This window comes from Pseudorca crassidens, chromosome 17, assembly GCF_039906515.1.
Source record: "Pseudorca crassidens isolate mPseCra1 chromosome 17, mPseCra1.hap1, whole genome shotgun sequence".
In the NCBI taxonomy this organism is placed as follows: Eukaryota; Metazoa; Chordata; class Mammalia; order Artiodactyla; family Delphinidae; genus Pseudorca; species Pseudorca crassidens.
Window position 1 is genome coordinate 19,837,006 of NC_090312.1, and position 27,539 is coordinate 19,864,544.

The 27,539-nt window shown below is 40.7% G+C and overlaps 1 protein-coding gene across 10 annotated transcripts in view; it reads left to right on the forward strand.

The window, feature by feature from the left end:
• Positions 1-13,947, forward strand: part of ENPP2 (ectonucleotide pyrophosphatase/phosphodiesterase 2) — a 107,973-nt gene extending 94,026 nt beyond the window's left edge. For 6 of the 10 annotated variants that reach the window (XM_067711413.1, XM_067711412.1, XM_067711407.1 and 3 more), the window contains 7 exons: positions 60-134; positions 1,449-1,585; positions 2,568-2,703; positions 3,402-3,479; positions 6,650-6,782; positions 8,651-8,807; positions 13,349-13,947. In XM_067711413.1, the coding sequence (XP_067567514.1) occupies positions 60-134; positions 1,449-1,585; positions 2,568-2,703; positions 3,402-3,479; positions 6,650-6,782; positions 8,651-8,807; positions 13,349-13,519 (887 nt within the window). In that variant the 3' untranslated portion in view covers positions 13,520-13,947. The remainder of the gene's footprint in view (positions 1-59; positions 135-1,448; positions 1,586-2,567; positions 2,704-3,401; positions 3,480-6,649; positions 6,783-8,650; positions 8,808-13,348) is intronic. The other 4 variants (XM_067711409.1, XM_067711411.1, XM_067711416.1 and 1 more) reach the window with 1 other exon arrangement.
• The last annotated feature ends 13,592 nt before the right edge of the window (positions 13,948-27,539 follow it).

The window sequence follows — 27,539 nt, forward strand, 5'->3', positions numbered from 1 at the left end:
AAACTTGAATGATAAAAAGAGAATAGCTTCTCAAAGAATCTTGATACTTCTGCTTCCAGCTGAAACCAGGAAATTCAGAGGCAGCAAAAATGAAATCAAGGAAAACGTTAATGGAAATTTTGAAGCTAGAAAAGGTTTGGTTTGAGTTTTGAAGGAAAGTCTGACCTGGTAAACTGCTCCCAAGTACTACTGTTATGATTTGCTGGCTTTTCATTATATTTCATTTATACGATATTAGCATATTATGTTCTAATTCTTAGGGGTGGGTCCCCAAATTTGGTGGCTTTACCAAGACTTCTACATTTACTGCAATGTTGACAAAGCCCAACTACCCAGAACAGGCTTGTGCTGTGAACTGTGGGCTGTTTTGCCTCAAATCAGCAGTTCTACTTGGGAGGGTCTTGCAAAGTAATCTACAAAGGGTTTTCTCTGTTACTTGTGTAGAATGGTAATACTTTAATTAAAGCAACATGTATACATAATTTAGTAAGTGCCAGAACTGACTTTTTTCTAATAGAAATCATAGTAAAACAATTTTTTTTTTTGGATTATCACTTAGGGGATTGTGAATTGCCAAAGCCTCAGTCTCTCAATATTTTGGTCTGCAGGACCCCAATTTCTATGAATCTATGGCAGTTCTGACTTTAGCCTGTCTAAAATGGGCAGATCAAGCTTGAGGCATTTATTGTGGGCGTAGAATGAAGGTTTGCACATTAATCTCCCATGTCTTCTTCCTAGAAGAATAAAGTTTCAAACCTTTATTTTTTCCTAAGAGGAGAGCTTCCTCTTAGGGGTCTGAATCTACATTCTGGGGTCTTAACTGAGTTCTTTGGTAACCGATGACCTCCCTTTTGTATTTAAAGGACCCCCTTGAATGCCACTTATTTTATCTATACATGTTCCTTTAAGTTCTTACCTAAAGAGTTTTCCTCCATGTCACAAAGCTACTTACTTTAAATGCTCATTAGTACTCACTTTTTATGCTGAAATAATGCATATTTGAGTTGCAGTTTACAAATAATGATCAAAGAGTACCTTCCTCTTAATTAAATCTTTGGTTAATTTGATGAGCCTTTCCAGGGTCAAGTGAATTAATTCTATAAAAATCTAATTGTCTTGACTTCCCATTCAGCTGAATCATTTCAAAATTTAATAAATAATTGTCTTTCCCATACAGATTAAAATTCTTTATAACTGAAAAAAACCATTCAAATAAATATGGTATTTACATTACAGTTTTGATAACTGTAAGCCTTGACCCACGCTTAGGTGATCAAATAAACCACAGAAGTGTTAGGAAAACTAACCTGATTAAATTAAGAAGAAGGAGCTACATTATTAATAAGTAAGCAAGCAAATCGTGGACAATTTGACTCTTTCAATATTTCTTTAACATTTGATGTACAGTTTAATATGCGTTTAAGACAGTTTATTTTTTTCTTTCCTAGAGAGACACCTCCTCTATGGACGGCCTGCAGTGCTTTATCGGACTAGATATGATATCTTGTATCACACTGACTTTGAAAGCAGTTATAGTGAAATATTCCTAATGCCACTCTGGACATCGTACACTGTTTCCAAACAGGTCATTGAGAAAACTGGGTTTCATGTTCTTCATGTCATTACGCTCCTTGCCTTAAGATAATGATTGTTTGCTGAACAGAATTGTCTTAGACAAGATTTTAAGTTTTCCTGATGAAAGAAATCCTATATTGGATCTGTTGTAAAATATTTTGAATTAGACTTTCTGCAGTGTTCTAAAAACTTCATGGTAATAGGTGAAATAGCATAGCATACTAATTCTTTTAGTTTTTTTTTACTCTGCTCGACATGATCCACTAGTTACAGAAGCCACCAATATCTGGCCATTTGTTTTAATAGACTTTATTTTTTAGAGCAGTTTTAGGTTCAGAGCAAAACTGAATGGGAGGGACAGAAATTTCCCATATACCCACGGCTCCACACATGTATAGCCTGCCCCACTATCAACATCCTGTTCTTTTTTAATGAAGGTTTTTATGTCGGGGTTTCAGTTTTGGTAAAGATGAGGTAAGAAAGTTTATATCAGGAATTAGAAAAATTCATTGGGCAGTTGAACTATGTTTTTAGACTCTGAATACAAATGACTATTTCCACTGCCCCAAACACAGCTTCTTATTCATTTGTACTCAGGCACATACAATACATATATAGTCTTTTTTTTAAAAATAGGAGATATGTCTATATTATTTCTCAGAATATTATTTTTTAAGCTGTCTTATGTGGAATCTCATTTGTTATATCAACAGTGAGATTTCTGCCTTGCGTATTATTGTTTCACCTAAGACTGATCAGAGAGTCCTGCTACTAAAGACATAAGAGTTAAAAAGTTACTAGCTTAGTACATTTAAAACTGAGGTCCTTAGAAAAAAAAAAAAAGAGTCAATATCAGAATATGAGCTATAGTAAAAGCTAATGGGGCTTTGATTCTGGCTGTCTGGAACCAAACGATCTGGCTTCAGTATTTCCCTGTTGGTTTGGTGTTATCTCTGCCATGGCATTGCTGACTACCTGTGACTACCATACAGGCTGAGGTCTCTGGCATCCCTGAACACCTGACCAATTGCGTCCGGCCTGATGTCCGTGTTTCTCCGAGTTTCAGTCAGAGCTGTTTGGCCTACAAAAATGATAAACAGATGTCCTATGGATTCCTCTTTCCTCCTTGTAAGTTACAGATAGCAGGATCTGACCATTCTAGAGGGATGTTATTTTGTGGAGTCTGGCGTGTGCAACTTGGTATTTAGGATTTCAGTGGTTTTTAGGTTTTCTAAAAAACCTAAAAACCAGAGGGGCGCTCAAGAGATTGAGGAGATGAACTTCTCTGGGAGCCTTCCAAAAGCAGCCGCCAGAAAAGAAACCAGCTTTCACAAATCCTATTCCCGGGGAATTCTAAAATGCAAGGGAATATTCTGTGTGTCACCTGACATCACTAAATGAGCATCTGAAAGTGAAATAGGAAATTATTGACATAAATCTTTTACATAATACTATAGAGGTGATCTCTTAAGAATACATGAAGCCCTTTAATTCTCTCTCATTACCTTGATGGCATTTTTTTAAAAGTCCAAATTATGCCAGTAAAATCAAAGAATTCTTTTATAAAATACTTAGTAGACCCAAGACTAAGTAGGAAGAAAAAGAATCATAAAAATTTTTTTAAGGAGAACTATTGAGAAAAGAGATTGAAGAAAAGAGATTGAGTGGGAAGGGAAGTAGGAAATGGTATATAAAGAATGGGATAAGTAGGAATAAAAGAGTAGATACATGCATTTCATGCTGTTTGGACCATTTTAGAAGATTCCTTTTTTTATTGATGTCGATTTTATTATGTAATGGGCACTATTTGTTTTCCCAATGTTTAGATCTGAGCTCTTTGCCAGAAACTAAATATGATGCATTCCTTGTAACCAATATGGTTCCAATGTATCCTGCTTTCAAACGTAAGTCTAATATTTACCTAGTAGACTATTATTTGTGGAAAGAAATGTTTCTAAATTTACCACTTACCTTTCCTACCTCTCTATTCATTTTAATAATAATAATACCTTTCATGTGTTTAGCCTTTATAATTTTTGAAGAACTTTAATGTAAATTCTCTACTGCTAAGCCAAAATATGAATCTGTGAGGGAGCTTGGCAGGTTTTTTTTATCCCTTGTTTATAATTAAGAAATTGAAGTCACAAGAAGTGACCCATGAATGGCAGAAGCTGAGCTAAACCAAGTTTGTGCTTTCCTTCGAATCCGGTGTTCTCTCTATTTCAATGCTCAGTGGTTTAAAAGAGTCTTCTCTGTATTTTGGAGGCTACCTGACATTTAACAGCATCTGTATTTATTTATAGAATGTTACAGTAAAAGCCACTAACACCTTTTTCCTTTAGTGGGATGGCGACGTATTCTGAATATTAACCCCGAAACCCAGCAAGAGCTTAAAGGGTCTTCTGAATCATCAGAGAATTAAGTTCAGTAGGTTTTAGGGCTGTGCAAATTATATACACTCATAATTTCTTTGTATATGACATAAATATTCGTGGATGGTAGTGATGAAATGAATGGTATAGGCACAGTGAGCCCCAGCCCCAAAACTGAGTTCTGGTCTCTGGAGTGTGAACACTGGCTATGTGATCATAGAAATGCCATCTAGCCTGTCATTTATAAAATTATGAGATTTGATTGCATGACTTCTATGGCTTCTATGGATTTGTAACTTAACTGTCCGATGACAAAAACAATCCATTTTCTATGTCTGCTAACAAAGAATTCATTCATTTGCCTATCCATCCATATTCCCTCCATCCATGCATCCCTCCATCCATCCAACCATCCATGTATTCAAAGACAGAGAAAGCATTATAGAGTAGCTTTGCCCTCCCTTCGGTTTATTTACAGTGAGCAGACATATATGCTTATAGGAAAGGTAGGAAAAGGGAACACTTCTACGTAACTCCACTTTCTAAAGGAGTATTGGGCTGTGTTACATGACTCTCAGGGCTGAAATAAAGTCTCACAATAGGACACGAGATGGTGGAATGTCATCTACAGAGCCGAGCCTCCTCAACTTGACGTTGGTGAAATGGCCAACACGGTTTAGAGAAAAAAAAAATGTTTATTTGATGTCCTAAGTTAGTAAATAAAGGCTTATTCAAAGGTAGAATCTCTTGCCTATGAGTGAAAAATTAAAGTATGCTTTTAAAAGGTTTCCTCGTTTGTTCTCAGCCCCAGCTGAGAAATGTTTCACAAACCCCCGTAGATCCATTTGTCGTAATATTACATGGAATGCAGCTTCATTGAATTTCCACAAATCAGGGTTTCCTGGATTTCTTTATCCTTTACTGATGCCTTTTTGACCAAGCAGCAATAGAGGAAGCACACGGTACCACCCTGAGGCTGGTGTGGCCAAAGGCCTTTCACAGAGGGCCCGCTGTCCTCCTTCACTAGGGGAATGGTTTTCTCGCATGCCACATTTCTGCGGGTTTGGCCTTTTGACTGTTCTCATTGTTATTTCTTTCCCTCTATGGCTCTCCAATTTTTACGCTTAAGTTAACATTTGAACTTCTTCCCCACTGTCCTCATTTCTTTATTGCAAATAATTATCCATGGTATTTTGGCTCTGGTGGGCTGCTCTGTCTTTCTCATTTAGAATAGAGGATCAGCAGTTGAAGCACTATGGGAAAAATGCCCAAGCATTTTCTAATAAGGGGAGGTAAAAATGATAACAGCCTGAACCTCAAAACCCCAATTTAGAATAGAGCATGGTAAGTTAAATCTAACATGTTAGAGCCAACTTCTTTGGTTTGCCTTTCCTGTCGTCTTCTGTTATTCCCTTCTTTTGCCTTTTCCCTTTTCCATTCTGCCCCTCTCCTTCCCCTGTGATTGACTATCGTGTAAATTGGAGCTAGCGAGGCCAAGGAAATCCTCTCTAGAGGATGACCATGAAAGTGAGAAAGGAATAGCGGAGGAGAAACTAGGCATGCCTAGTCAGGGGACATGTTTTCCAGATGAAGGGAAACGCATATGCAAAATCTTACTCTGAAACAAGTTTAGTGAGTAGGGAGACAGGAAGAAAGGCATGTACCTGAGGGGGAAAGGAATAGGAGGAAAAGTCATGGAGGGAGGCAAGGGCCATGGTGGAAAGTTGGGATTTTATTTTAATTACAGTGAGAAATCATCTGGAGTGTTAGAGGTGGGTGTTGCAGAAATGTGATACAATCACATTTATAGTGTAGAAGGATCCATCTGGCTGCTCCAAAGAGAATGGGCTACGGGGAAGGAAGAGTTTCTCCCAAGGTGCCAAGTAGTCTTTTGTGGTAGTTCATTGCAAAGAGGATAGTGACTTAGACCAGGGTGGATGCAGTGAAAATTGTGAGGAGTGGTCAGATTTGGAAGACTGGGATGTATTTTAGAGGTAGCACTAACAGGACTTGTTCACATGCATATGAAGTAAGGAGAGAAGTCAGGGATGAATCCTAAGATTTTGACCTGAACATCGGGGTGAGTGCGAGTGCCACTGGCTGTGATGGAGAAGCCAAGAGTTGGATCAGGAGTGGATGAAAAATCAAGAATTCTGTTTGGATAATTTTTTGTTAGATATGATTATTAGGTTTTCAAATGCACCCTGAGAGGGCTGGTTGGATAACATGTCTGGAGTTGCCTGGAAAGGTTAGGGCTAGAGACATAAACTTGAGAATTAGCCCATCTACGACATGTGAAAGAAGAGAAAGTAGATTAAAGCCTTTTTTCAATTTCCCACAAACACCATACTTCCCCTGTTGCACATACTATTCTCTCTGCCTGGAATGTTGTCTCCACCTCTTTGCCTCAGAAACACCCACTTGTCCTTCAGATCTCAGCCTAGTAACCACTTCACCCGTAAATCCTTCCCTGACTGGTTGGGCTACGTTAAACTCCTCTACCATTGTCTCTGTATCTTTCTCTCGGCCGGTTCATAAATGACACACCCACAGCTAATGCTTTAGGATGGATTGCTCTTAAGAATCACAACAGATCTACTGTCTCTTGGCTTGTGACATTTGGCTTGTTTAATGCATCCAAGAGAGAATTTGGCCAAAGCAAGGAGTTTTGTTTACGGAGAACTGATTTTGTTTTTGTACAGGAGTCTGGAATTATTTCCAAAGGGTTCTGGTGAAGAAATATGCTTCAGAAAGAAATGGAGTTAATGTGATAAGTGGACCAATTTTTGACTATGACTACGACGGCTTACATGACACACAAGACAAAATCAAACAGTAAGCTTTTCATTCCCACGCAACGTGTGCTTTTAAATTCCAAGATCTCACTCAAGAATATTTTTCAAATATTCACGTACTAGAGAAGAGCTGATACCTCTTAAACCTGTTGCTCTTCGAATCTCCTTGTGATTTCTTCAGTTCTTTTGGACCTGTGATTAAACGAGGCATTGGTGGTTGGAAAGGAATTAGGATTTGTGGTAAATAAATGCACTTTTCATTTTCATGAAAGAAAATGTATCAAAAGATTAGAAAATTTTTTAACTTTATTCTTCAACAACTCTTTAGTGGGAAGATGATAATTTTCACTTGTGTTCACTATTTGGGGGGGACTTCTGGAATTCCTTAGGTTTTCTGAGTCAGTACATTTCAATAGGAAATTACATATAAACTTTGGTCAAATCTCATTTCTATCCCTCTCTGTGGTGCTATTAGGGATATAAAAGGCATACTCTGTTCATAAGGAACTTACAGTCTGGTGGAGAAAGTAAGAAGATATAAATACAACAAATTCATAATAGGTCATCATTTAATTTTTTTTTAAGGAGCTGATATACCTAATATTTGAAGAACTCTTTTAAAAGATTTTTTAAATTTTATTTTTGGCTGCGTTGGATCTTCGTTGCTGCATGCAGGCTTTCTCTAGTTGTGGCAAGCGGGAGCTACTCTTCGTTTCAGTGTGAGAGCTTCTCATTGAGGTGCCTTCTCTTGTTGCGGAGCACGGCTCAAGGCACGCGGGCTTCAGTAGTTGTGGCACATGGGCTCAGTAGTTGTGGCTTGCGGGCTCTAGAGCGCAGGCTCAGTAGTTGTGGCACACGGGCTTAGTTGCTCTGCGGCACGTGGGATCTTCCCGGACCAGGACTCCAACCTGTGTCCCCTGCATTGGCAGGCAGATTCTTAACCACTGCACCACCAGGGAAGCCCTCTTCATTTAATTTTATAGATGCATGAAACAGTTAGAGAGCAACACAAAATATGAGAGGGTTTCATTGTGATTGACAGACAGACATAAAATGCTAATTTTTTTCATATATATAACTAATAAAATAGGTGTTATCCTACCCCCTTTCCAGTCATCCATAAGAGAAATTTTATCCTACTTGTACATTTATTTTATTGCTGATTATTGTCATAGTTTTCAGCCCAAATTATACTGTTAGTTCAATTATAATTTCAATATTTTGAAATGATTAAGATAATAGAAAACCAGGTAAGGAATTATGAATTTCTATACTATGCTCTACTCAAAATAATTTTTTATACTTTTGTAACTCATCAGTAGCACTCAGTTCTTAGAATTTTCTTTAGTAAATGAATTCTCTGTACCAACTGTACCAAGTTCAGGATCTCACTGTGGCTGGAAGGGCTATCGCTCTCCTAGCTCCTGTGTTTTCTGCCTCTGGTCCATTTTATACAAGTCTATGAAAGTTATTTTCCTGAAACATGGATCTCATAATGGTACTTCCTAGCACAGAAACCTTCAGTGGAGCATTACTGCCTGAAAAATAGTGCCCAAACTCTACAACTTTGGCACTCAGAGCCCCCCTTACTTTGACTTTTATTGACTCTTCCAGACTTACGTTTCTACTCCATTGACCTATGCATTATGTCCCGCCTCTGAGAATTGGTTCAAGCTGTTTTCTTTGTCTGGAGTATCTTTTTCAGTCTACCAGGTTGAGAGAAAGAGGGGATTCCAGGCATTGAAAACATGATATTCAAAGATATAGAAGTGGGTTAACACCTGTAAGTGAAAAATGACTCCATTGAGTGAAATTTAATTTTCGTGACTTGGGCAATATTCGCTGGCCACCATTTAAAAAAGAAAGCTACTACCTCGGCTAGAGTTTGGTTTTGCCTTCCTGTTTCAGGTATGTGGAAGGCAGTTCTATTCCTGTTCCAACTCACTACTACAGCATCATCACCAGCTGCCTGGATTTCACCCAGCCCGCCGACAAGTGTGACGGCCCCCTCTCTGTCTCCTCATTCATACTTCCTCACAGACCGGACAATGATGAAAGCTGCAATGTGAGTTCAAGAACAGTGTCCTTTAGGATTTGCTGACGGAATTCATCTTGGTGTCTTAATTTATATTCCCACCCTTGAACTAGGACATACTTATCATAAAACATTTGCACTACACAAATTGGGTCTTTAGAAAGGACCCAAAGGAAACTTTGCATAACACTTGGGAACTTCGTGCTCTAATGGCTTTTTATTTTTCAGCATAGGGGTCTGTGGGATGTGTGTGCATTTAATGTTGTTCTATTTCTGTGTTTGATTTTGGCAAATGATAGAAGTGCCCATGTTTTCTATTTTGCAAAAGACATAGATATTTTGTAGAAAGTGAAAAGTAACACAATTTTGGTAATTACTGAAATGAGGGAAGAGTTCTCAGGAGCTCATTATATCATTTGCTCTACTTTTGTGGATGTTTGAACATTTCATTCATAAAAACTTTTTTAAAAAGACACACACACAGGAATATATACTTTACAAATCAGAGTTTCATTTGCTACTAGTTATGAGGGCAGACGTAACAGGTCACCCCATTCTTAAATAGCACAGATGACTCTTGATTCACTTATTCCAACGTGAAAGGAGGATGGCATGGCAAAAAAGCCTCAGGAAGGCAGACAGGATCCGTGCTCTGTGCTCCTGGCTCTGTACTAATGCTGCACTCAGGGACAAATCACGTGATTACTCCAGGTTTCTTTAATGTGATGGAAATCCTGTGCTCCAAGATTGATCTTAGAAGTAATAGTCTCTATGCTTTTGTTTATATAATAGAATAGGAGATAAAATCTACAGAGGAAGATTTTTAGTCAAAAAGCAGTACTCAAATTCCTTAATTAGGTAAGGTACCCTGGGAAAAATGATGGTGTGTTTAACATAGTCACACTCCAGGCAGCCTTCAAGGGGGAAAGTAAATGGAACAAGCACAGAAATTGCTTCACTAAAAGGCAAAGACCCTTAAGAATAGCTTCAACAGAGATTTTCAGCTTCGTGGACAAGGCAGCTTTGGGGGTATGGCTCCAATTACAGGTGAAGATTGAGGCTATGACCATGCAAAACAAAATAACAGGTGCAGACAAAAAATTGAAATATGGCTGAAAAAGCTAATTAAGTTGGCTAGAATATTGGAAATGAGGATCATAGTGGGAGGTAAGGTTTTAAAGTTTGCATGGAATCAGATTTAAAGTAAAAGTAGTCGTGGTAGTAGTCATAGCGGCCATAGTAGTAGTAGTTATCATTGATTGAGTCCATGTTACTATCCAAGTACTGTGCAGGTCCTTTCATTCATTACTTCTGATCATCTCATTACCCTATTAGGCAGATATATATGAGCTCCTTCCCCTCCCCTTTCATTAACTCTTGAGAAACCTGTAGCTCATAAAGAAAAAGTATGTAACATGGTTACTGGTTAGTCAGTAGAAAAGTAGAACTTTAGATTCAAGGCCTCTGATTCCAAAAGCCCATCCTTTTTCAAATTTGTCAGATTTCTATAGTGGAAGCTTGGGGCCTTAAGACTTTTTTCTCATTGCACAGACATTAGATAACCACGGAAAATGTTTAGGCATAAGAGCAACATTGTAGACTCTGTTTGGGGGAGATAAATTTGAATTGGAGGGGATCAGGCATGGTCCTCAAAGGTCTTTGGCAAGATTCCCAGGATTGAGGGAACAGAATTTGAACTGGGTGTGGTCTTGGAAATTTCTAAAGGAAGGTGGAAGGCAGCAATACTGTACTGGAAGGATAAATAAGATCTTAGAAATAATTGGATGGGAGGTGGAGAAGCAAGGGAACTTCAAGTGAGAGAGGAGCTGTCCTCAATTTATTGGCTCGACTTTCTCAATTTCGATTGTTCACAGCCCTCGAGACTAGGTAATGGCATACCCGAGAGGGATGTAATGCCTCTGCATAGCATGATGTACTTTTTTGAACTTCAGTTTTACTAAAATCTTGTTGTGGGGAGGTAAAAGTTTTGCAGAAAAGGAAACACATATTTTATGGAGTTAAATTCAAAATTGCCATACAGGTTTAAGATAAGGCAGAGACTACAAAGACATTTCAGACTTAAAGTAGGCCATTTAAGAGACACCTCAATTCCTGGGGGATGTATGTTCACATTTCCCTGTCATTAGGGGAATTTGGTGATGCAGGAGTTTGAAAAACGTTGTTCTGAACTCAGCTCAGAGGCAGTTCTTTATTCACCCCGATGTTACATCTGACAAATGAAATCCACTGATGTCCTCATACATCTTCCTCTTTGCACAGAGCTTAGGGGTATTTCTTATAGAGTTCAAGGCCAGCGTGCCTCTTATTGAAGAACCCCCTGCCTACGTAGACACCTGTCCTTGCCTTAAAGTCCACCTTAAGACTTCTGGGACTTGAATTCACAAATTCACTTGGGAGGAAGTTAGGGAGAAAAGGCAGGTGAAGGATAAATGTCCATTAGCAAGAAAAACACTAAGCAAGTTCCTGGACTGTGCTTTCGTTTGCATTAATGTGTAAAGTTATTTATTTTTTAAATTTATTTTTAAAGTTTTTCTTTTCCTCTCTTGGAGCACATGAACTTTTATTCGGCTTTTATTAGTTTTGCATTTTGTACTAGAGTCTCCTGCAGCAAATCCTTCTGTGGATTGCTAGCAAGAGGCAGAAGGCCTTTTCTTCATGTGTAACATAGCCCAGTATTTTGACTAATTGGAGGCCGGATTTTAGCCTGTGAGAACCAGAGGAGAATGCCCCTCAAATGAAATTGGCAAATCACTTCCCAAGGAAAGAAATAGCCAAAGACAGATTTTCCCCCAAATTTGTATAATCCCGGCTAGCCATTATTTAAATTAGGAAAAACCTTTTCACTTCTTGTCCACACATTCAAATGACTTACATTTACAAAGGAAACATTAGACTTACTGACCATTGAAAACTCAAATAAATGAGTTGAATATGAAAATTCTCCCGAAAATATCACTTCATGCTTACTCTGCTTACTCTGAGGGGGTCCCGACCCATTTGGAGACCTCCTACTTCGTTAATTATGTGGTCACACGGAGGATTGGTCAGTACCGTTGTGGGTAGAGTTATATTTGGGCCTGTTCTTTCCTATGACTTGCAGAGATCTTGGTTAGCTTGGGTTAGGAGGGTGGGGCGTGGAGGGTTAAAATCCTTATTTCCCCCAGCCTGCAAAGCAATTTCTTCCTGTTTCTTCATTTTGCCTGGGATGGCCAGGCATCAGTTTCCTGAACCAACACCCTCCTGTACATATTTAGCACTGGCACAAGCTGCCGGAGCTCCCTGTCCAGGTCCGTGTGGGTTGGAGCTTTCTGAGAAAACCCAGTGCAGGTTCTTGGGCTTTGGTGGGTCGTTCATTGAGACCACTTGCAGTCAAAGACTTGGGCGAGGGCATGCTTGAACGTTCTCAGCCCTGGGACGCACAGCTACCCTTCGACTTGTAGAAAGACTTTTGGAAGCCATTGCAATTCCGGAGGCATTTGGGAATAAAATTATTGGCAAAGACCCTCCTGCCCCATGTCTACTGACGAAGGTAGACATTTCTCCATATTCTCAAGGTTCTCAGATCTCGTTCCTTCTCTCAAGTTCCCTCAACAGTGAAAGAAGATATTTTTTAAATGTAAAGGACTGCTTTATCTGCACTGCCTTTTTGTTTCTACTTAGATGTGAAATAAATTGTTTAGTGTGGGACATTTAAATGTCTTTCATCTCGAATTTGTGCCAGTGAGGCAATTTTTGTTAAGTAGTTAAGACAGAAAGAGATTTCCTTCCTTCCCATCATGGGAAAACCCATGATGTTGTTTCCTTACTTTACTCATTTTTTTCCCCTTCTTCCTTCCTCTCCTTCCTCCTTCCCAGGGAGCTGAAGTAAGCATTATTATTCTTATGAACCAATGAAGAAACCGAGGCCTAGAGAGGTCAAGCAGCTTCAGCAAGGTCTCACAGCCAGGAAGTGGAAGAGTTGCGATTCCAACTCAGGCCTCTTGGGCCCCAAAGTGCCAGGTGTATCAACTGAGCTGCTTAGAGTCGAACTCATTCAAATATCAATTCACTGCCGTCTAGTAGAGGATGTCCTTGATCTAGCACATTCTTCTGAAGGACTAGAAATGCACACACATCATTTTGTGCATCGGGCACAAGCTCTTTCCTTTCCTTGGGAGGCAGAGGAGCATTCCTAATCCTCATGCTCTGTACTTCTCATTGCAATTTGACAGCAGGGGAAAGAAACACATCACTGAATTCTCCAGGGCCTTTGGTTTTCCCAATTTTGATTTATGTTAGAAGAACATGTTGCATCGAATGCCGTTTCGCATCACACATCTGGTTTATTTGGTACAGCTAATTGCTGCTGAAAATGTTCACAGCCAAGGACCCGTATTTGTGGCCCGTTGCCAGCAGCACTGTGGGAGAGAGGCGGGGAGGCCAGGAAGGAATAACACGCCTTGGCTTTGGGTGCAGGAGTATGTAGAGGTCATTTGTGGACGTGGAGCAAATGGACCGTGTAGAGAAACTCCTTTGGAAAATTCTGACTCTGTACTCCCTTTCTGTTGCAGAGCTCAGAGGATGAGTCCAAATGGGTAGAAGAGCTTATAAAGATGCACACGGCTCGGGTGCGGGACATCGAACATCTTACCAGTCTGGATTTCTTCCGCAAGACCAGCCGCAGCTATCCAGAAATTCTGACGCTAAAGACATACCTGCATACATATGAGAGCGAGATTTAACCTTCTGATCCTCTGCGGTGCAGTCTTATCAACTGGTGTATATTTTTATATTATTTTTGTATTTATTAATTTGAAACCAGGACATTAAAAAAAGTTAGTATTTTAATCCTGTACCAAATCTGACATATTACGCCTGAATGACTCCACTGTTTTCCCCTAACGCTTGATATAGGTAGTCTTGTGTTCTGAGTAGAGCTTGTAATAATTACTGCAGCTTGCGTTTTTAGTGGAAGCTTCTAAATGGTGCTGCACGTTTGATATTTGCATTGAGGAAATATCAATTTTTCAATGCACAGTTGCCACATTTAGTCCTGTACTGTATTGAAATACTGATTTTGTAAAGTTGCATTCACTTACTGTTAATTATGACAGACATATTTAAGCCTTATAGACCAATCTTAAATATAATAAATCACACATTCAGTTTTCTTCTGGTTTTATTTGGTCTTTATTTCACATAAATTAGAGTGTTTGCTTCTGGTATAGTTCATGCATAAAATGTACACATTTCTTGTATTGGGCCCTCTTCTTAGTTGGATGTAGTTCACATAGAAAAAAGGACATCCTTAATATTCAACTGTGGTGGCCCGGATGAGGTAGATGAGGTACATATCTATGGGAAATCAGAAGGGCAGAGGAAACAGAAGAACTCCTGAATATCCTCTCTCACCTATCTATTTTAAAAATATCTTGAAGTCTGGAGGAACAGGTTCTTCTGATCAAGTTGTTTCAAAGCTTTTATTAGGGCTTCCCTGGTGGCGCAGCGGTTGAGAGTCTGCCTGCCGATGCAGGGAACGCGGGTTCGTGCCCCAGTCCGGGAAGATCCCACATGCCGCAGAGCGGCTGGGCCCGTGAGTCATGGCCACTGAGCCTGCGCATCTGGAGCCTGTGCTCCGCAACGGGAGAGGCCACAACAGTGAGAGGCCCACGTACCGCAAAAAAAAAAAAAAAAAAAAAGCTTTTATTAGACTCAACAGAGACTATATTAAGGCTATATTCTGTATAAGTATCAACGTAAGAACCAGAGAGGATATAAAGAGGAATAAGACACTGGGATGAAATATAGACATAAATGTGTAATTAACCAATCAAAGTTGAGAATAATAAATGCCAAGTGAAAAGTGTTAGTAATCACGCAATATGACAGAAGGGTCTGAATGATAGGTGGGGTGATTTTTGATCGACTCAGTTGTGGCTTTAAGTAATAATGAAGCACAAAGCAAGGAATCATTCAGAGATTTTCAGTCCTTCTGATTGTGTCAGGGAGAACACTGCATCTTAGTGTTGCCATGTCTCTAACAGTTAGTAACCTCCCATAAGAAAAAAAAAGAACAGCACTTCTTTTTCATCATGTTAATTTTTACAGCAGCCACCTTTTATGGTCAGTGAAATGGGTTTTTAATTTCTATAAATTCTCCTTTAAAAGTAAATCTGCGTAAGAAGGAAGACATTGTGGGGACTTCCCTGGTGGCACAGTGGTTGAGAATCTGCCTGCCAATGCAGGGGACACGGGTTTGAGCCCTGGTCCGGGAAGATCCCACATGCTGCGGAGCAACTAAGCCCGTTCGTCATAACCTCTGAGCCTGCGCGCTAGAGCCCACGAGGCACAACTACTGAGCCCGCAAGCCACAACTACTGAGTCCGTGAGCCACAACTACTGAAGCCCATGTGCCTAGAGCCCATGCTCCTCGACAAGAGAAGCCACCGCAATGAGAAGCCTGCACACGGCAACGAAGAGTAGCCCCTGCTCACTGCAACTAGAGAAAAGTCCGTGCGCAGCAATGAAGACCCAACACAGCCAAAAATAAATAAATAAACAAACAATTTTATTTAAAAAAAAGAGGGAAAACATTGTGTGAAATAAAAAATACATAATAACAAAAGTAGGACAGATGGTAGTGGGGATATGCGAAAGATCATGAAGGTGGTATGAGAAAAACCGATGTTTGGGAAACACAGATACGGCAATATGCTGGAAGAAATGAACATGGTCATACTGTTGACATCTGTATTTATCCAGCAGCTATGATAGTCCAGGCACGCCTCTGGCACTTCATATGCTTTGTCTGTAAATATTGAAAAGTGAGGAGCTCAGAGAAGATTTTATGGAAAGGGGAAGCATGAAGCTGGGAATGGAGAAGGCTTGAATTGGGCTTTGTAGTTTGGGGTAGGTAGTGTGGAAGTGAAAGCGTGGGCGATCGTTAGTCAAATTCATTTCACCTGCCTTCATGAATCAAAAATACTTGCGTGTCCTCCAAGTGGCATGTAGCCTAAACAATAGGTCGCTTGCCCAAGTTGTTTTCCAGGAACCCGGAGTCAGCTTTGTCTAGTTTGAGCTGAGCTGGTTAAGACTGGATAGGACCACCAAGCCTCCAACTGGCCATGCGCGAGTGTCCACTCTCGGTGACCTTCTGACATCACAGGGCCAAAAACTCCACCTTCAGATCGTGCTAAGCGCCTCCATTTTTTAATGTGCAGAGGCCTGTGGCTTAGTTAGCCCTGCACAGAATGATGATTGACTACTGCACCTTTTTCCAGTCACCTTTCCTTACAATCCTTGTGCTCCCCAAGCCTCAGACCGCCCTGCTTCTTTATTTTTTAATCCCAAAAATACCCCGAGCTCCTTGCCTTCTGGGAGGCGGCTCTGAGATGCCACCTCACTTGGCTGCCTTTCAAATAAATCCTCTCTCTGCTGCAAAACTCAATGTCTCAGTGTTTTGGTCTGCTGCAAGTCAGGCAAAACAAACCTGGTTTGGTAACAAAAGTATGGTAGAAATGAATTGGGATATCACTCATCATTTATTTAATATTCAGTAATGATTGATTGACCATCTACTGCATGCCAGTACCTATACTTGCTGTTGAGGTTAAAACTAAATAAGATAAACATGGTTCCTGCTGTCGCAGAACTTGCACTTTAGTGGGAGAACGAGACCACTTAAAAAACCCCAGGGTTTAGTTGTGATGTGTGCTGTGAGAGGATAACAGGTGCTGAGGGACAAGGGGGTGGAAAGAGAAGAGCCTTCGATGACACTACAGCCAACACTTGAGGGATGAGAAGAAATGGCCTCAAGAACAAGGATGAGAAGGTAGAGCAGGGCCAAGGATTAGGGGTGGGGAAAAATCTTGGGATGCATGAGGGTCTGAAAGAAAATAGGTGTGGCCAAACACAAAGGTGGGGTTGGTTGGGAATAGGTCAGCAGATCCTAATGGGCCCTGCTGAGGATCCTATTCTAAGTGCAACGGAAAATAATTGAGAAGTTTCAAGCCAAGGTACGACAATATTCAATTTAAGATTTCAGTGTATTGGCATGGATATGCAATAATTACATAGTATGCTCTAAACGTAATTCCACATAAAATACGTCTGATATGAGAGGGTACACCTATTAGGTGCAGTAATTCTGCATTAATACTCCCAAAAGTAGCATTACAAGAGAGAAGTGTTAATTCTACTTTTTAAAAATATTTGCAAGCTCCTTGCTTAGCTAGATTTGCACATCACCTCAGATTGAACTCTTCTAAAAATAGGTTATACCTGAGGCTTTTGGGCAAAGCAGCTGCAAATTTAGTTGAGTACCGTTACTCTATTTTTAATCCTTAGGTCAAGTCTTTCTTTCTCATAAATAAACTCCATACCGACCACTGTATATTTCAAGTGAGTGGTTTTGCCGATAAACACATGTCATTAATTGTGGGGTTATTCGTGAAAGTCTCTGAATGGACAGGAACTCTATTAAAATGAGGTCTGGAAGACTATTTTAAGTTGGGGTTGTTTTTTTGTTTTTTTATTGAGACCTTGGTCCATTCATGCTTTCATTGAGCCCGTTGCCAACTGCTTGCTAGCACGGTGGTCCTGTTCTAGTGGATGGATTCAGAAAGTGACTCTCTAACACGAGCTCGTTGTAAATAGAGTAAACCAGGGAAGCAGCCACAGAGTTTCTCAAGGGTAAAAACATTCTGAATTGTTTTTAGGAGGGTTGACTTAAAAAAAAAAAAAATCTAAGCAAAAGCAGTGTTTGGTGTCAATCGGGTTTGCCCCGGATTCCAGTGCCCATTATTCCTTGCGGTGGCTGGGGGGAGGGGGGCTGTGGATGAGGTCTTCATCCCTCCTGTTTGTGTTCCTCTGACTTCAGCTGTGTCTCCCTATCTCTTTGCCGAGTCAGGCTGGGGCTGCCCTGCGGGTGGGAAGTGGTAAAGGCAACGGGAATTCTCCCAGGAGGAGAGGGATTGTATGGGATGGTGAGGAACAAGATTTAGCTGTTTGAGTTTGTAGGCTGGGGTAAGCAGAGCCTGCTAGAGGCTCAGCCAACAGCGGCAGTGGTTCCTGTTTGGGCTGCACTTCTAGGAAGCGCGTGTCCTTGATCCCTCTTGTCCCCGCTCCTGGCAGGGATGTCCAGTTTGGGCTGGAATATGAAAGTGGAAATTGTGTCCCTGTCCTATGAAATTTTGCACTCTGGTTCCTGGGAACAGGCAAAACTCCAATCCCTGTTCCCTCTAATTCCCCCTGGACTCTGTTCCCTCTAATTCCTTCAGGTGGTTCTTTTCCTGCCTTTCAGTGGAAACTCAGGTGCTGATTAATGTTCAGCTGAACATTTGAGACCCTTGGCAGTGTTCTTTATACAAAAATGCATGAGAAATAGTTTTAACTTTAAAAGTCTTACAGTACAGTGGATCATATATATGTTAAAATATAGTTACAATGCAACATACGTTTAGTGAGAACAGAAAGGAAGAGTCACTCTACCTTGATGTGGAAATTAGCATTTATTAAGCACCTACGATATGCCAGACTCTGAGCTAGTTATCTTACCTATGTTATGTTTTTCACTGCTATTAACAGCCCTGAGGTACGTACAAAACCCCACGTTTCATAGCTGAGAAAAATTAGGCTAACTGTTGAAAAACGAGTTGTCCACAGCCACATAGGTAAAGAGGAGAAAGGCAGTGTTTGAATCCCTCTCCACTCCAAGAGCCATGCTATTCCTGCATGCCAAAATGCCTTTCAGGTAGGAAGAGGAGAAGAGCAGATCAGAAAAGACATTGAGAAGTGATGACATTCAAGCAGTAAGACACCTGAAGAATTAGTAAATGTTTTTCAGGGAGAAAATGAAAGAAGTCAGTTCTAGCAAACATTTGCAAAAGTAGGAATTCTGAAAGCTCGATCGTAACACTGTCAGGGAATGGAAATTAGTTTCGTGGAGCATGTGCCTGTGCTGGCTTTGGAACTGGGGTGTGGAGACTAAAAGTTAGACTGGTAAGGCTGAGTTCAAGTAATAAAGGAGCTTGCTGAAAGGATTTAGGCTTCATCCTGATGGAACTTGTTTACTAGGAAGACCAATCCGCTCAAGATTGTGACTTAGGAAGCTCCATCTTCCTTCAATGCATAGCATAATTGGGGTAGGCATCTAGTAAAGAGTCTTATTGTTACTGTATACGGGTGAAGGCCCAGACAGTTTCAGTAGTTTGGGGGATGGAAAGCAGGGGAAAATCTGACAGATACATAGGAGGTTCAATTGACAGAAAGAGGGATGATAAGCATAATTCAGAGGCTTTTAATTTGGGCAGTTGGGGAAATGATGGGGCCATTACCCAAAAATTCCAGGAAAAGGAACAGGTGGAAAGATGCTGGAGTAACAAGGAGACAATAAATTAAGTCATTCATTTATTAGGGCTGAAATGGAAGTGTGAACAAGTCGTCTCGGCGAATCTGACCAGGAAGCAAGGGAAGTAGGAGACTCAGTATAAGGAAAAATCTGCACACCTGGTATGTAGGTGTCAGTTAATACAATACATGTGGGCCCCACTACCCTTGTAAGGTATATAGAGTGAGAAAAACCAAGATAGAGGAAGGAGGCCAGCATTTCAGGGCAGAGGAGAGAAGACAAGGCCGTATTAGGCAGTGGGATAAACGCTGGAGATTTGCAGGTATACTCTTTTGGGAAAACCTAAACCCACTGAAGATGTGGAAAGAAACAGTCTTTAGAGTTCCAAGAGAGAAAGGGAACTTTCCTGGGATTCAGGACAGAGAGAAGTCTGTGGATCTGAGCGGTGGTTACACTCTAGGATGTGCTGTATGATCCTTTTAGAGAGATGGAGCCCTAGGTCCTGGAGGTCCTGGCTGTGGCTTGGAAACAGAAGATGGGCAAACCTCAAGGGACCTGGGGATATGCACAGTGTAGATGTCCATGCCTGTTATATTGGTTTGGCCAAACAATTTGTTTGTTTTTTTCCATAACATCCTACGGAAAAACCTGAACCAACAATTTGGCCAACCCAATACTTCTCCTGTTGTTCTCCATTTACTAGATTTTGGTGTAACCTGGAGGGGAAGATAGAACTCTCCGTAAAGACTGAATTAAAACATCACGTAGGGCTTCCCTGGTGGCGCAGTGGTTGAGAGTCTGCCTGCCGATGCAGGGGACATGGGTTCATGCCCTGGTCCAGGAAGATTCCCACATGCCGCGGAGCGGCTGGGCCTGTGAGCCATGGCCACTGAGCCTGTGCATCCGGAGCCTGTGCTCTGCAACGGGAGAGGCCACAACAGTGAAAGGCCCGCATACCACAAAAAAAACAAAAGCAAAAAAAATCATGTAAGCCATGTTAGCTGGGATCTTAGATCTTAGATTAGAAATGAAATTTATTTTAGGGAAATAAAGTTAGGGAGTGAGATACATACCCGCTACATTTGGAAAATGCTTAACACCATGCTTGGTACATGTCAGGTGTTCAAGAATATTGTCTAAATAAAAATGAGCCAGGAAAAAAATTTTTCTTTTAAATAGAAGGAGCAGCTTGAGAGGCAGGGAGAGAACGGGGAAAGAGTGAGTATTGTGAAATGCACGGATAGAGACACTTTCAACATGGAGGAAGTGGTCAGTGATGTCAACTGCCAGAAAGAAGTTAAATTAGACAGGAATTTGAAGGAATCCATTGAATTTTGCAATAAGGTGGTCCTCCATGACCTTCCTGGAAGCACCTTCAATGAATGTACTGAGAAACAACCAAACTGTACTGGGACGAGGAGAGAATGGGAGACCACGCGAGAGGCAGTGAGTGGAGACTGCCCTTTGAAGATAAGAAGTAGGAGAAATAGACAATAATTGCAAGAGGTGGGTAGAGTTGAGGGAGGACTTCATGTTATTTAGGGTGGAAGAAAGCTTTTATAGGCTGTTGAGAAGATTTGATAACCCTGGAAAGGCCCTCATGGGTAAAGCCACTGAATTATAAACAAATTTGAAATTGAAAGCAATGAATGATGGAGTCCTCTGTCATAGATTTGCCTTCAAATTAAGGAACTAATATAATTTCCTCTTGGGATAAGTGTTAGTACAAAACATATGATGTACATTGTACTTTGCAAAATGGTGGCCTGCAGGCTGGATACAGACCACAGATTGCTTTGGTGTGCCCACATGGTATTTAAAAAATACATTAGGGGCTTCCCTGGTGGCGCAGTGGTTGAGAATCTGCCTGCTAATGCAGGGGACATGGGTTCGAGCCCTGGTCTGGGAGGATCCCACATGCCGCAGAGCAACTAGGCCCGTGAGCCACAACTACTGAGCCTGCACATCTGAAGCCTGTGCTCCGCAACAAGAGAGGCCGCGATAGCGAGAGGCCCGCGCACCGCGATGAAGGGGGGCCCCCGCTTGTCACAACTAGAGAAAGCCCTCGCACAGAAACGAAGACCCAACACAGCAAAAATAAATAAATAAATAAATAAATAAACTCCTACCCCCAACGTCTTCTTAAAAAAAAAAAAAAAAATTAGATGCCAAAATTTAGAATCAACGGATTGCAGATTTTTGACCTCTCTTAAAACATAAAGCGTTTTTTACTTAGTCATTGTTTATAGGCTATAGTTCCTGTCAACCATCAGCGGAAGCCTATTTGGTTGCCTTTAGACAGGACAAGCATTCTCTAGAACAGGGTTGGCAAAGGTTCTCTGTAAAAGGCTTTGCCATACAGCCTCTAATTACTCAATTCTGCCCTTGTAGAGTGAAAGCAACCATAGACACTACATAAATGAATGGGCTTTACTTCCTTTAATACCTCTCTTACTGTCCTTCTTTCCACCCCAGGTGTAGTACAAGTTGCCTTTTTTTTTTATTGTGCTGGTACTTTTGTTTTATTGTGCTGGTACTTATCCTACTGCATGAATTTACTTTGCTTGTCCTTAGGCATTTGATTTTGACCCCCATGTAGGGTGACCAGATGCCTTGGACTGACAGACTTAGTGCTAAAACCTGAAAGCCTTGGGCAAACCATGATGAGCTGGTCACAATATCCCTATGTTTACATTACTTTACATTTCTATTACCTACTTTGTCACAGAAAATGCATTGTCAGTTTCCTTAACTGATCTAAAAATCTTAATAATCTTTTATCTCTTTCTCCCCTAGGGCTTTGTTTGCCATTTCAGTAGTAACTCCAACCAGTGTTGTACTTTAATATATTTATCTCCTCTACCTCAAAAGTAGGGGATCTTGTCTTGTTCATCATTACATTCAGAGACATTTGCCTAGTGCCTCATATAGATTTGATTATCATTAAGCAATACATGAGTGAATGATGGGGCTTCCTCTCTCTTCAGCCCTCTGAGATAATGTCATTGTGGCTGAAAAACTCTAGGATGAGATGAAGATAAAATGGTAATCCAGAGGCCCACATCTCCTGAAATGAAACCTGTGTTTCTTCTTTGTGTTGATAGCATTCACCCTGGGCTATGATAACACCCCAGCCAGAGACTTACAGTTTTTGTCCTGTTCTTCCACTTTGGTAAAACTCAGTTGCCCACCTGGTCAAATGACGCCCATCCCTCTGCTGTGCCCTTTCACATAAACAGCTTGAATCTGCAACATGAGGAAAAACCTTGGGGCTTTGAAATCAGATGTAGGTTCAAGCATAGACTCTGTCATGTACTAGTTCTTGGTCATGTTTCTCACCTGTGGCCAGCTCATGTGCAAAATAAGAATGCTTATATGTACCTATTTGGATATTTAAGAAAATTAGAGATAATTGTGGACTGAAAAAAAATGCACAACCTCAACGTTGAGAATTATGTGTTATTCGGCAGATTTTCTGAGGACTTAAGACAAGAGGCCAGCCTCTCAGATCCCTCTGGGGGACTGCTCCGAAGAGGCAGGAGGAGCCAGGATATAGAGAAGATTTTGCAACAAAAACCAGGCAGTGGGCACATCAAAGATCACTGTTCATTAAAGAAAACCAGGCAACTCAAGTCAAGGAATTTAGTGCTTTTCTATGTATGGGAAGATTCAAGAGTCTGGCTCATTGAAATCATTCCTTTGATATGCACCTTAACTATCTAAGTCTAAGACTGGCATCCTGTTTTGTTTCGGTTTTTTTCATCCCAGATTTCCTGAGTGCACAGCTGGGGGCCGCCACAGCGACTGCTGGCTTGATGGCTGCAACATCCTTTTTCTACTGATACGGCAGGTGATGTTCTTCATCCACATAACGAATGTGCAACACCTAGCGTTACGCCTCGTTCAATGAATATTTAGTATCTCCATGGGAAAAAAAAGAAGAACCCAGAGGTGTGACCATGGGGATCGATACTAATCATATTAATATATTGGAAACGTACCGTGTTTCAGACACTGCGTGCAGCACTTCACAGGAGTTACTGTATTTAATCCTTACAAAAATAACATGATCTACCGTCCTGGGAATGATGGTGTTCCTGGAACACAGGATTTTAGCTCTAACATTTGGAACAGCCGCAGGCACGCTGGGACAAATCGGTCACCCAAAAGCCCATCAGTTAAGTGTATTAGTGGGCCCATTTTATAGATGTGGAAGCTAAAGCTTAAGGAGGTTAAGGAACTTGCCGAAGATGGTACATCTGTGGCAGAGCTGGGATCCCGAGCCACAGCTGTACAAGGTCCAATCCAGATTTCTCCATCGTGACCCAAGGCTCTTTCTCCTTTCCTCCAGCTCTACTGGATGTAAGAGAGTTAAGCTGTCAGTTCTCAGTAGGAATTTGGCTGGGCACTCGGTTTCATAGAAACCTGGGATTATTTTTTGGGGGGGGCTGGGGGATGGTTGAAGGAAGGCTGGTTTGAGTTCTATCCTTTATTTAACACCAGAAGGAAAACATTTGTTTTCCTGGTGGGAAAGCATTTTAAACTGGGGGTGGGGCGTGAGAGCAGAGGTGGAGTCTGATCTCTTTTCTTTTTTACACTTTTAGTAAAAGCGCAAAATAAGCTCTTTTCTGTCAAGGTCACAGTAAACAGCTCTCTGCGGCTTGTACAAATCCACATCACACACATCTGCTGACATAATAAGGAGTTCTGTTGCTCTAAATGTGGGGAAAGAATCCTTTCCTCTTCCTTTACAAGTCAGAAGTCTTATCCAGAGAGATGTAAATAGTTTTACAGGATCTGAATATAAAAATGTCAGTTTGTCTCTGACAACATGTGTACGTGGCATCCACACTCATCGTGACAAAAGTCCAAGTATTTGAGGGTAAAATGAACCCTCCTGAATTCAACAGTATTTTCTTCCTGAGCAATATTTATTAACAATAATACTAATGAAAAGGCAGCTGTCATAGGCCCGTGGATGGAGATGCTCCATGGGTGGGTAATACTTGGGATTCCCTAATATAAGATGTGCCTCTCATTCATGTGTTGGACCTGAGACAGGCCAAACAAGAGTGACTTTGGGGAGAGCTCCAAAGAGTTGCAGCATCTGGAGGAGCAGGAAGCAGATGGAATCTTCATGGCGTTTTCTCCAGAGTACCAAAAAGCGAAGCCACCTGGGGACTGGAGCCTGGAGTGTGGCCAGGTGGGGGACAGTGGCCTCTACTTTGGTATCAAGTAAAATCTCTCATGAAAAAGATGTTCCCTTCCATTACATTTTCTGTATGTCTCCACGTCTTGCTTTTACACTGCTTCTTCTGTTGTCTTTACCAATAATTACATCAATACATTACCTTAATTTATTAATATTTTTTATTGAAGTATAGTTGGTTTACAATGTTGTGTTAATTTCAGGTATACAGCAAAGTGATTCATATATATATATATATATATATATATTCTTTTTCTGAATCTTTTCCTTATAGATTATCATAGGATATTGAGTACAGTTCCCTGTGCTATACAGTAGATCCTTGTTGGTTACAATACATTACCTTTAAAATATTATTAAAAACTATGTTTGAGAATGTGTTGACAGGAAAATCCTTGCTTCTGTTCCAACTAACCCATCCTTCCACAAGCTGAGCTGGACTTGGGTTAGTTTAGTTTAGGTCTTGGTTTCCATAACTGATGGGGCAATAACACTCCTTCCTGTCTCACCCAAGGTGGATTTCTACTTGGGGTGACCAGTAAGATCTTTGTAGTCAAGAATGTATGAGGAAGATTCAGGACTGTTTTTATTTTATGATACTGTCATACTACGTTCCACATGTCAAAATAAACCATTGCTGACTTCTAAATGGGAAGCCAGCATTTTGTTTAACTGAAGAAAGTCACCTCCAGGTTTGCATTCTTTTCTTTCTCTTCTTGTCTTCTTGAGGTCTTCCTTTGCGATTTCTCCCTGGGGAGGAGGAGGGGATTACTCGTTTCTGTTATTCGTCTGGTAGGAAACAGAAGGCACATTCAAAGGGGGTGATGGAAGAGAGTTAAATGAAGGCACAGTTTGCAAGGATTGAGACAAACCAGCTAGAGGTAGTGAAGCTCTCTTGTGGTAGCAAAGGAGAATTACTGCCTTTTGGTCTGACGAGCCAAGGAAAGAAGAGGTTATTGGAACCTGGAGAAAGAGCTGTGGTTGTAGAGATGGTCCTCGAGTGGTAGCTGTGACCTTCAGAAGAGGGATGCAGCCATGTCAAACCATTGCCTGGAAGGGAGAGACCAAAGAGATAAACGCAGTGAATCTGTATCTCTCCTGCTGTCTCCCATTGGTCAGACCCTACTGAACACTGGAACACGAGGGAGCCGGTTGATAAGTCCACAGCTGCTGTTGAACCAAACAGGAAGAATAGTGGAGAGTGGAGATGCAGGGGCAAACAGAGGACGTAGAGCAGAATTTCCAGCGATGAAGGTGTGTCTTTGATCTCTCCATGGAGTATCCTTATGTCTCTTCTTTCCCAGGCTAATTTTCAATGGAGCATCTCCTCTAGAGGTAGCTGGCTGCTACTCCCTTCTCAGATTCTCTTCACCCCCTGGTAGCTATATTTACTGATCTTTTTCTGGGGTAGCCTCTACTCTAAATCTCCTCAGGAACATGGACTGTGCTTTAGTCAACACTTTTAAGTTCTTTTTTTAAAAAATTGAAGCATAGTTAGTCTACAATGTCTTGTTAGTTTCAGGTATACAGCACAGTGATTCAGTGATATATATATATATATATATATATATATATATATATATATATATTCTTTTTCACATTCTTTTCCCTTATAGGTTATTACAAAATAGTGAGTATAATTCCCTGTGCTATACGGTAGGTCCTTGTTGGTTATTTATTTTATATATAGTAGTGTGTCTATTTTAATCCTATCCTCCTAATTTATCCCTCCCCCCTGCACCTTCCCCTTTGGTAACCATAAGTTTGTTTTCTATGTCTGTGGGTCCATTTCTGTTTTGTAAATAAGTTCATTTTTTTGGGTGTGGTATATATACAATAGAATATTACTCAGCCATAAAAAAGAATGAAATAATGCCATTTGCAGCAACATGGATGGACCTAGAGATTATCATACAAAATGAAGTAAGCCAGACAGAGAAAGACAAATATCATATGATATCGCTTCTAAGTCGACACTTCCACCGTCAGGTCTCAGCACCATGTTCGAACCTCAGTAGATACTCAGAGTACTAACTGAGTAGTAACTGAGTAGTAACTGAGTACTAACTGAGTAGTATTGGACTAAAGCAGCAAGACGAGCTCCAGGTAAAATCAGGAATTTGAAAATCAGGGTTCTAGTCTTACACTGTCAATAATTTTTGGAGGGACCTTGCTCAGTTTGTTCCTCAATTTTCTCACATGCAAAATGAGAGTGAGTTGGATGATCTCTGGATTAATACAATGATTAGAATCTTGTAATTCTGAGTTTCTAAACTTTCCCTCCCACTCCACTCCTAATTTCTAAATCTGTCTACTCAGTTCAAACGTAGAATTCTTCTTGTGCCCTTCACCAATAGTTTGTTCCAAAGTCAAGATTATTTACTCCCATCCTTGTACTCCCATTGCTGTCTAACCAAGTAAGAGATAACATTTATCTCTATATTCTTTAGTTAGTTGACTGCCACTGGTTCCTCTCTGGCTGGGTTATAAAATATTTGGCCCATAATCTCTGTTATGCATTGGTGTATTCCTAGTGTCTACCAAGAACTTGATAATGTCAGAGGACTAGATGAATGTAAGAACACGGAGTTTTAAATGATTCTCGGAGGGAGGGAAGGAACATCAAATTACCTTACTTAACCAAAAATAACATAAGTGGCTTTTGGGTTTATGCTGCCCAGGGCCATTGCCAATGGCTGGGCATTTCTAAACCCATCTCTCTTCACACTTCCCCTTGATCTCTACTCTTCTGGCCTTTCTCCTTCCCTGGTTGGCTGTTTGAAGAGACTTGAATAACCCAGCAAGATGGGCTGAATTCTAGACCTCAGTGACATTTTCCTTTGCAATCATTTAACTTTGCTTTCATTTAACTTCAAAAGAAAATAAATTTAAGGCCTTCTTAGAAGTGAGCTGGGCACCACAGCTCTTGTATGTGATTTTAAATTATATAAATTCTTATAAACATCTTCCCTAGCTGACTATGGGCAAGATATTTTGTCCATCAGGGATTTTTTTTTTCTTAATCATCTCTAAAGTGAAAACTCTCTGCCAGTTTTTATGATACTTTAAAACTTTCAAGCAGCCTCTCTGGCCTAAGTCTGCCTGGCTGTGACCATTGACTCACGCACTGATCAGCAATGACACCTTGCAAAAGTCACATAACTTCACTGAGTCTCACTTTCCTGTCTGTAAAATATGGTAATAA